Genomic DNA, 10,493 nt, shown 5'->3' with positions numbered 1-10,493 from the left:
TGTAGTGATTGTGCACAGGCACGTTATAGAATGGAGAGCGGAAGGACAGTATTAATGATTTTGATTCTATACATAAAGACCATGCAGTAAGCTGTTCTAGAATATGGAGTCATTAGATAAATTCTGTATTCCTCAGCTCAGCTTGTTTGACACCTTCCCCTGCGCCCCCTCCCCGCCAAAGTGGAGATGACTTAGCAAGATCAAAACCAGGCTGTTCTGTCATGCTTCAAGTACACCTTTTTTCCAATAAAGATAACTTGCTTTTTAGTCTTGTGCTTTATTTTAGTATCATGCTGTTTTAAAGCAGTTACTATGACTGGGATTGTAAGTTGAAGACCATGCAGTTAAAATAGCTAAATAATTTAAGACAGATTTACTGATGTGAACAGGGAAACTCAGATATTCTGAAAAGCAGCTACGATGCAGATGTGTGTGTTTTGCTGTTCTTGTTTATTCTGGTATGCTGAGCTTCATTGCGGTACTTCGCATAAATGTTTTGTTTTCAGTATCGTACAGTGCATGCCAGAATTGTTACAAATTACTTTAAGTTCTTACTAGACTTGCTCTTTTTCCTCCTAGTGCTGCCTTTACAACTTCAGAAGGAGGCTAAAATGCTTCCGTTGTGGAGCGGACAAATTTGGTAAGTTGCATTCATCTCTTGATGTGTTTGATTGTTTGGGGGAGACTTTGTCCTTCATAGGAAACAAAGTTCACTGTAGGTCCTACGCTGGCTCGTGAAATGCTGGTTTGGAGAGGTTGAGGCTTATCGTGACTAAAATATTTTCCTCTTCCTATGAAGATTCAGAACAGGAGGTACCACCTGGAGCAGCAGAAGCCGTTCAGTCTGTGGACTATTACTGTGATAGTAAGTTATGTTGGACTTCTTTTATAAGATATAATGTAAACACGTGTTAAATCTTGTACCTCAGACTGGATTTTGGCACCCACCTTGAGGTCTTTCAGTGCAGATGGCTTAGCATGGTTTGGTTGGTTTTGGTTTGTAGACTGGTATGTGTGAAATGTTGGTTAGTGCTTCTGCTCAGGAAGGGAATTTTTCAGAAATCTATTGACAACCTTCTCACCTTTCTAGTGAGGCAAGTTCACCTTCCTGCCAACCCCCCAAGCACCGTACTTTTGAGAATGAAATATACTGATGTTTAAAATCCCTGGGTTTTGTGAAGAACTTAAAGTACCCTGAAAAGCTTTTATTTGCACAGCTAATATAATGCTTCCTTTTCTCTTCAGCCATCATTCTCCGAAACATTGCTCCTCACACAGTAGTGGAATCTATCATGACTGCGTTGTCTCCATATGCCTCTCTGGCAGTCAATAATATTCGTCTTATCAAAGACAAGCAGACTCAGCAAAACAGAGGCTTTGCGTTTGTGCAGCTGTCTTCTGCCATGGTGAGGGCCTTATTGATGTATTTGAGAGAAATAGTTTGTTAATGTTCTTCTGTAGCTGAAGCTTTTAGAGCCCTTGTCCTGTCTCTAAGGACTGCCCCTGTTCACTGAGCATTGCCAGATCATTATGTGGACATGCACTCAGTGTGCCTTTCATAATGCCAGCCAGTTTGGAAAGAAAAGTGCTCTGTGTGGCTGAAGGTTGCGGGGTGGGGGCTGTTGTGAACACATTGGAAAAGTATTTTGACAGCAGAGTAGTGAATAGTGCTTGGATTGAAGGCTGGTTTCATATTTGGATCACAAAGATGATACATAGGCTGGAGCATATAATGTGTGAGGAGAGGTTGAGAGAACTGGGCTTCTTCGTCTTTGGCAGCACCCAGTGAGAAGGTGTAGGGGAGGCAGACTCTTCTCAAGGGTTATACAAGGATAGAACAGTAGGCAACAGGCATAAATTGAAAGATGTGAAATTCCAGTGAGATACATGGAGAATGTTTTCACTATGAGCGTGGTCAGACACTACACCTCCCAGAGAGGTGATTGAATCTCCATTGTTGGAGATCCTCAAACTCAACTAGATGTGGTCCTGAGCAACCTGAACTGTTTAAACCTGCTTTAAGCAGAGTTGGACTGGATGATTTCTGGAGGTTCCATTGACCTAAATTACTCTACAGTTTGATGTTGGATGAAAGCAGGTGATTAATCTCAGTCTCTGCTAGCCTTCGTTTTGGAGTAATTTTGGGCAGACTAATACCTGCTTCATGAAGCCAAGATTTTAGAAGATGTTTAAAGCTGTGACCCAGCTGTGTCAGGGACCTTCAAGGGAGGTGATCCTCCCCCTCTCCTCAGCCCTGCTGAGGCCACATCTGGAGTACTGTGTCCAGTTCTGGACTCCCCAGTACAAGAGAGAGATGGCACTACTGGAGTGAGTCCAGCGGAGGGCTACGAAGATGATTAGGGGACTGGAGCATCTTACCTGTGAGGAGAGGCTGAGAGAGCTGGGCCTGTTTAGCCTGGAGAAGAGAGAACTGAGAGGGGATCTTATCAATGTATACAGATATCTTAAGGGAGGGTGTCAAGAGGATGGGGCCAGACTCTTTTCAGTGGTGCCCAGAGACAGGATGCGAGGCAACGGGCACAAACTGAAACACAGGAAGTTCCATCTGAAGATGAGGAAAAACTTCTTTACTGTGAGGATGACAGAGCACTGGAACAGGTTGCCCAGAGAGGTTGTGGAGTCTCTTTCTCTGGAGACATTCAGAAGCCGTCTGGACGCGATCCTGTGCAACATGCTGTAGGTGATCCTGCTTGAGGAGGGGGATTGGACTTAGACCAGAGGTCCCTTCTAACCTCAACCATCCTATGATTCTTAGTATATTTGCAGATAGGCTGTGACTAGTCCCATTGTGTTCTTCTAAGACAGTTTATACCATGAGAGGAGATGGAGGTGTGCTTGTAGCTTTAGCTCCCTTCAGACAGCATGTATGTGAAAAGTTGGTACTTTAACTCCTGAATCTTCACTTCCTCAATAACCTGCCTTTCATAATAATGAGTACTTCTTGTTATAGGATGCTTCTCAACTGCTGCAGATTTTACAGAGTCTTCAGCCACCATTAAAAATTGATGGCAAAACTATTGGTGTTGACTTTGCGAAGAGTGCCAGAAAGTGAGTTGCAGAGCTGTTGGCTTTCCCTGTTTATATTAAAGATTTGCAGTTGTCATCCTGGCTTTTATTAAGATTACAGGCTCTGCAAAGCTTTGCTTCTCTTGTGTGTCTTGTGTTGCATCATCCTTTTCTTCATCATGTGTGATGAGAGTGAAAGCAGTGTTCGTTCTCATCTGTATCTCGAGTCCTCTGAAGCTGCCATTGTAACTGATTGTTGTACACGGCACCATTGTTTCCTTGTAGACCTAGTGACTTGTTATCAACTGTATAGCAATGCATGTAAAAGTTCCTTCAGCCAGCAAAGCAGTGCTTTGGCTCAATCACTACACTGAAAATGTTTTAGAATTGCCATGAAATCCAAACGTAAGGACAGACTATATCTCCTTGCATATGAAAAAGCAACATTTAATCAGGGCCTGCTCTTTTTGATTTCAGAGACTTGCTTCTCCCAGATGGTAACAGGGTCAGCGCCTTCTCTGTGGCCAGTACAGCTATTGCTGCAGCTCAGTGGTCATCTACTCAGGTATGATTTGTGGGCTGTTGCGCACAGTCCTGTTTTCTTTAAATTGGAAATGGAGAGCGTATAATTGGACTGCTGGCCATCTGCTTAAGCAGCTCTGACAAATCTGTTCTTGCAGTTAGGCTAGGATCTAACCAGTGTTGAAATTCTTAAATGCAGTAACTTATTGTCTCTGACAAAACTTATCTGCTGGAATTTCAGCCACAGACTGGAGAAGGTGGCACCATTGACTACAGTTATCTTCAGTCAGGACAGGATGGCTACTCACAGTATGCTCAGGTTAGTAGTTTTGGTTGTGTTCTAAGCAGTAGGTAATTATATTTTTGGCATCTGCTTATCTTGTGTTATCATTTACTTTCCTTCACAGTACTCCCAGGATTATCAGCAGTACTACCAAAATCAAGGAGGAGTGTTGGATACAGATGCAGCTACCATATCAGGTAGTACTTTCAAAATGTGTGAGATGCAATTGTTTGCGATGGTATTTTTGCTGTAGTGGTATTTTATCTTAGTCTTTATGTTACTCTGCTATATAAAGTGAGACTTGGCTGAGTTTGCTGTCAGATGTCTGAATATATACATGTTACTAGAAAACTATGACAGATTTGTTTGTGGGACCTCTAGTTTGTGAAGTTAGGGAGCAGCACTTGTTTCAAAAAGTTGACAAATGCCTTGAGTTCATGAGACCTACCTAAGCAGCTCTAGTCAGATCTTCAGTGTTGGGCAACTGTCAGAGGCCAGGAATCATCGACTTGTATGTCTCCTCCTGGAAAGGAAACTATTCCTTGTCTGGATAGAAAATACCCACTGTGTATATCTTTCTCCTTTTGAACGTTTATTGCCTGGCTTGGCTGCTAGAGCTGGAATAAGGAGCTGAAGCTGTAAGCAAAGTAGTTCTCTGTCTAGGATGAGGTACTGTCTTGCAAATTAATTGGCTTACCTGTTACTGCTCTTCGTGTTGGCAGGAGCTCCAGTCACTACCACCACAGCAGCAGTTGTGTCCCAGAGTCCTCAGTTGTATAATCAACAGACGAACTCGCCTGATTCTCCGGTAATTGTAGAGCTAATTACTCCTTGCTTTCTGTGCAGTCAGGGTTATCCTTATATGGGATATCTAACTTATCTGTGGCATCCCCTCTTAATGCGCATAGCACAGCAAAGCTTCTAAGTATCCATGGGTGAAGGTAGTCCCAGAACTTGTGACAGAGTTGTCTGCTGTTTCTTTCCTCTGCTGGTTTTGCTCTTTTAGAGGTGAATATTAAGTGCAGTGGTCAAGAAGGGCTGGCTGTTATATGCGTAGTGTGTGCTGCTGATGCCTTAGCTCACTGTCTCTGTTTCTTGGACCTCAGTGACAAATTTTTCTGATCAAGGTTTCTGTTCTTTTCAGACACAAACGGCACCAGCTACTACTAGCACTCAGGCACAAGCGACTACCCCAACTGGTGTAGTCCCTGGCACCAAGTATGGTAAGCTATGAGGAGTTGCTCTTGGTAGCAGATGTCTGTCACTGGATAGCAATAGAGAGATGTTGCTTTGGTTTAGTGTTCTGTCGCTATATGTCAGCAGTGAAGTTGTTCCTGGAGAGTGCATCTGCACTAATGACAGGGGTCCCTTACAGGCATTTTCTGTCGTCATAGCTTATCTCAGAGTTTTATCTGAAACTTTGAAAGATACTTGTCTGAATTTGACTGGAATGATCATGTCCCACCTTTTGGTCTTTACAGCTGTCCCTGATACCTCCACCTACCAATATGATGAATCTTCAGGATATTATTATGATCCCATAACAGGGCTCTATTATGATCCTAACTCCCAGGTAAACACAAGCTCTCCCCAAACATCATAACTCTTCAGGTCTGTTAATTTCATATCTCTCATCATATGAATGAAACTTAACTTTGAGGGGCACAAAATATGGAATGTAGCACATACTCTAAGCAGTGTACCTAAGGGGCTGTGTTTTCCCTCTGGTATACCACTTAATTTTTCTCTTCCCTGCTTCCTCCCAGTTTGGCCCATATAGGAATAATGCTCATTGTAGACTCTGTCATTGAGACATTTCACTGCACAGTGCTTAGTGAAGTGCGTCCAGGTCTGGGCTCCAAGATAGCTGTGGCAGAGCTGGAGGGTTCTCCATAATGCTGTTGGGGAGAATGCATGTGTTTAGGGACAGAGCCTTAAGCCGTTTCATGCCTTTTGACCCATTTGTGGCGGTTTGGGATGCTCTGGAATACTCCTACCATTTGATGCAGTAGTCTGAAGCAAACAACTTTCTTGGGTTCTCCCCTGGATGCTTAGTTTGTGAGAGGCATTTTAGTTATCTGACTCTTTTCCATCTCCTTGTCAGTATTACTACAATGCCTTAACCCAGCAATATCTCTACTGGGATGGCGAAAAGGAGACCTACATGCCTGCTGCAGAAGGTATAACATACCAGCAGACAGCTACCACAACTACTACCAAAGAAGTGAAGGAGAAGAAAGAGAAGCCTAAGAGTAAAACAGCTCAGCAGGTAAAAGATGAAATGGAATCATAACTGGGCCTAGTTCATGCATGCGGTGAGGTTATAGTTATCCTTTTGGGTGACAAGGTTAAACCTAGGTTATCTGGTGAGATACATAGCTGCACTTTGCTGCAGACGTTGTGTACAGGACTGAGGAAAGGTGAAGTTGGCAAGGCTTCAGTGCGGAAGCCAATTCTTCGTAAGAGGAACACATACGAAATCATGCCAAGACCAGTGGGAGTATAACTAAATCATCACTTAAAGGAGTGGATAAGAAAGATTTATCCAGTGACAGAAGCAAACTGCAGTATTTTTGAATGCTGCATACAGGGGAATGGCTGCACTACATCCAGTGTCCTGTGATAAAACAAAATGGTACAAAGTGGTAGCAGGTTGCCTTGTTCTAGGAACTGCATGCAAGTAGAATGACTGAACTGATATCATTGGAGACAAGCATCTATAAAGGAGCTGTCTGAGTGAATCACTCTGTGTGCCTTTCAGATCGCTAAAGACATGGAGCGTTGGGCAAAGAGTTTGAACAAGCAGAAAGAGAACTTCAAGAATAGCTTCCAGCCACTAAGCACCAGAGAGGAAGAGCGGAAAGAATCAGCGGCTGCAGATGCAGGCTTCGCCCTCTTTGAGAAAAAGGTGAAGGTGTTGGGAATGGAGTGCATAGTGTGGCAGACAGCAGAAAGCTCAGTGCTCATGGTGTTTTTGTCTTATATCTAGGGAGCTCTGTCTGAGAGACAGCAAATCTTGCCAGAAGTGATCAAAAACGGGGAAGATGAGAATCCACTCAAGGTGAGCCTGAGATATCTGCCAGATTGCTTTGTGCAGAAAGAGCTGGGGCTTCTGTATTCCCAAAGATTATTAGAACATGGTAAAGCATTTAAGAGGAGGATTGGTAGAGACTTGTTTTCTAGGGTGTCATCTATAGAAGACTGTGGTGGTTATGATCTGGTGCAACAGGCTGTGTGACTGAGATGCACTGAGAAAAGTTATGATTTCTTCTAGTCTTAAGGTGACAGGGCTTGGTTGAGGTTTTGAGGTTTCCAGAAAGTCTGTATTCAGATTTGTTTGGCTAGTGGGAACTAAGACTTCTAGCAGCCAGCATAGCATGTGGTTTCCTCGAGTTACATTTTTAAGTAATGCAAGAGTGATGTCTCTCCTGTATGTGCAACAAATGTCCTCAGTCTCCTTGTTCTCCTACTTCTGGGCTCTTCTCTTAATATGGTAATACTATTATGCTTCCCCTAATGCTGTCCTTCCTTCCAGCGTGGCCTAGTGGCTGCCTACAGTGGTGATAGTGATAATGATGAGGACTTGTTGGAAAGAATGGAGAATGAAGAAGAGAAGCTGACTGACTGGAAGAAGATGGCTTGTCTGCTGTGTAGAAGGCAGTTCCCAAACAAAGATGCTCTGATTCGGCACCAGCAGCTGTCTGACTTGCACAAGGTAATTACAATATGCTGCCAGAAAGATACTTGATTGCCATAATTCAGTGTGTAGGCCAAAGTGGCAATTTATGTTGCTGCTGGAATGCCCTTCCTATTAAAGCAAAAATATTTGTAGGTGGGTTGCTGTTGGTCAGGTGTTCTATAAATCAGCTGATTATTTAAAACTTACTTATTAACATAAGGTTTATGTTACTGCAAATCTCTTGTTGCAGCAAAACATGGATATTTATAGGAGATCGAAGCTTTCGGAGCAGGAACTTGAAGCTTTGGAGCTACGTGAGCGAGAGGTCAGTGTTTAGGTGACTAGATGAGTGACTAATAGGACCTATACAGGTGAGGGGTTCAGCTCTCCTTCTGCTGACTTGTCACTTATGAGATAATCCTAGTAAGCTAACCCCGTCCTGGGTCAAGGTTCAGGGCTTTCCTGTTGCACAGAGAGAAATGCCCCTGATAGTACAGCTGCTGCTTATCAGGGAAGAGTCGTTCCACCTCCAAATTTGAGATGGAGGGTTCCCACACAGGGGCCAGTGACTTCTGAGTGACATTGGAGGGCAGTTAAACTGCTAAAATCCAGCAGGTTCTACCTCACCTTGCAGCCAGGCTCTTCATGCCCCTATGCAGTTTCTTTTGTGCCCCAGAGGACTGCAATTCAAAGATTCTTCCTGTTGGTGTTGGAATCAATAATCATTGCCTCAGGCTGCCATAGAGAGCTTTCTATGATAGCAGTCATTTAGTTTACTTCCATGGCTCAAGATAAGCAAATGTCTTTTAAAACAAGGCTGAATCTGGTTACATTGTTGCAGATGAAATACAGAGACAGAGCCGCTGAGAGGCGGGAGAAGTATGGCATTCCAGAGCCCCCTGAGCCAAAGCGCAAGAAGGTCTATGATGCTGGCACAGTGTATGTATCTGAAAGTTCCTCTGGTGCTTGCTTGAATTCATCATGAGCACTCTAATAAGTGACCTTTTCTCTTTTCCCTGTAGTAATTATGAGCAGCCCACTAAAGACGGCCTTGACAATAGTAATATCGGCAACAAGATGCTCCAGGCGATGGGCTGGAGGGAAGGCTCAGGTTTGGGGAGGAAATGTCAGGGCATCACTGCACCCATTGAGGTAAGTAGAAGTATGGTGCTTCCTTTGGTTTGATACCTCTTTTATTAAGAGGTACTCACTGCTGAGAAGATCTCTCTTGCTTATGTGGCTTGGAGAAACTGCTGTTCCTAGCAAAGCTGCCTAGCAAAGCCTCAAAAAGGCTGTAGCATTTTCAGACAGAGCTGGAACTTGGACAGTGAGGGTTGTGCTCTCCTCCTTGAGGAATTCAGCTCCTCAGGTGATGTAGCAGCAGCCAAGGATTAGAGCTGCATACCCCTAGCACTGCTCAAGATGGGCTGCCGTCTGTCCAGATAGCACAAGTATCCCAGCTGTTGGCTTTCCTGAATTTGCCCATGCTGTGAGTTATCCTGTTAGGAACTATATTCTTGTGCAGTTTCATTTCAGCTAATTTTGGGGAGGGGTAAGAGTGGTGCAGGGTCATCAAGCCTGGGACTCTTGCCTCTGTATGCAAGGTTGAGGTCCTGCTGAAAATACTCTCAGTGGTGTGAGACCCACTAGGTGAGGCTGGTTTGATTCATGAGTGTTTTCTGTATTTTCCAAGTAGGGTGTTTTCCTGCCTGTTGCAGAGGGCTGGGGAGGGTAGATTTGTTGTTTCTTGCTCTAGAGCTGAACCATGTCTCTCTTCCCTTGCAGGCTCAAGTACGGATGAGAGGAGCTGGCTTGGGGGCCAAGGGTAGCTCCTATGGTGTATCCACTGCAGATTCCTACAAAGATGCGGTGCGGAAAGCCATGTTTGCCCGCTTCACAGAGATGGAGTAATGTGCTCTGGCCTGCGAGCCTGCAAAGCACTTGTTAGCCAGAACTGACTGTTAAACCCTGTGGCCTTGCTGGCCTGGCTGTGTTCTGGTTATGGTTTAGAGTTGACCATTTCATTCCCTTGGACTTTTTCCCCCTCTCAGCGTGTAACGCTTCTGTGAGTGAATTGTCAGAACTGTCCCAACTTCATGCTGGAGAGCTCCTGGCTAGACCAAAGGGGATGCTGATCTTTATACGGTCTTGTATATAGTGTAATGTATTTTGTGTTTGGAGTGTGTTGTCTCACTGCCGCTCCTGCCCTCCAGAGCAGGGGCAGGATGTGTTAGTTGTGGTTTCACACTGTCTCTGCTCTCCTTTTGTTGTATTGTCTGTCTGTTTTTTTTTTTTTGAGAACTTTCCTGTACATTTTGTATGATACATCTTTGTATAGACTTTTTGAAGACTTTGATTCTAGTTGCCAGTTTTGGCTCATTTCCAAAAGAAATACATCCAAAAATGATCCTATTTCTGTTTCTCAGTGGGTTAATGAAGAATAAGTTGCCAATGCTACTTGTCCTTTCTGTGATTCTGCTTCTTCCTTGCCAAGACCTCATCCTGGAGTCTCTCTTTATGCTATTGGCCATTGCACATGTACTTCAGGTCACTTGCCACTTCCTTTAATCTCCATGATGTGCTGTGACTTGTTAGTATCTTTTCTCAGAACTGCAGGGTTGGAAGCTGGCTGGTTGTATCTGTTGCACTTCCATAACTGTTTTCAGGCAGTGATGTCTGAGGGCCAACACATCCTTGTGTCCCCTCCTGCTGTATGAGCGCACCTTTTGCAGTGCTGAGCTGGGGAGTGGGAGAGGGCTACCAAAAATGTATCCTGCGGCTTGCTCCAGGGCTGTTGATCTGTGATGCAGCCTGCAGCCTGGAGGAGTATGCCTGTTCGTAGGGAGACCCTGGATGTTACCTGCTGCTCCAGTGGGCAGTGAAACCAATGCCTCCTGTAATGAGGGAGCCTCCCTTCTGTGAGGGTCTGGCTGTGCTGAGGGAAGAGGGCAGCAAGCCTGTCTTGCACCAGAGGCTGGTGGG

General features: G+C 44.4%; 1 protein-coding gene across 1 annotated transcript in view; it reads left to right on the top strand.

Moving 5' to 3' along the window:
• The window catches only part of RBM5 (RNA binding motif protein 5), a 16,897-nt gene extending 6,974 nt beyond the window's left edge, over positions 1-9,923 (top strand). Inside the window, exons 7-24 of the mRNA XM_067303685.1 lie at positions 580-640; positions 800-865; positions 1,246-1,406; positions 2,972-3,069; positions 3,505-3,592; positions 3,791-3,868; positions 3,957-4,029; positions 4,555-4,640; positions 4,977-5,055; positions 5,314-5,405; positions 5,937-6,101; positions 6,594-6,740; positions 6,822-6,893; positions 7,368-7,547; positions 7,762-7,836; positions 8,353-8,450; positions 8,534-8,663; positions 9,297-9,923. Coding sequence (XP_067159786.1) covers positions 580-640; positions 800-865; positions 1,246-1,406; positions 2,972-3,069; positions 3,505-3,592; positions 3,791-3,868; positions 3,957-4,029; positions 4,555-4,640; positions 4,977-5,055; positions 5,314-5,405; positions 5,937-6,101; positions 6,594-6,740; positions 6,822-6,893; positions 7,368-7,547; positions 7,762-7,836; positions 8,353-8,450; positions 8,534-8,663; positions 9,297-9,422 — 1,875 coding nt within the window. The 3' untranslated portion in view covers positions 9,423-9,923. The remainder of the gene's footprint in view (positions 1-579; positions 641-799; positions 866-1,245; positions 1,407-2,971; positions 3,070-3,504; positions 3,593-3,790; positions 3,869-3,956; positions 4,030-4,554; positions 4,641-4,976; positions 5,056-5,313; positions 5,406-5,936; positions 6,102-6,593; positions 6,741-6,821; positions 6,894-7,367; positions 7,548-7,761; positions 7,837-8,352; positions 8,451-8,533; positions 8,664-9,296) is intronic.
• Positions 9,924-10,493: the final 570 nt, after the last annotated feature.

The sequence above is a fragment of the Apteryx mantelli genome, chromosome 12 (assembly GCF_036417845.1).
Source record: "Apteryx mantelli isolate bAptMan1 chromosome 12, bAptMan1.hap1, whole genome shotgun sequence".
Lineage (NCBI taxonomy): Eukaryota > Metazoa > Chordata > Aves > Apterygiformes > Apterygidae > Apteryx > Apteryx mantelli.
This window is presented reverse-complemented; position numbering and strand designations above follow the sequence as displayed.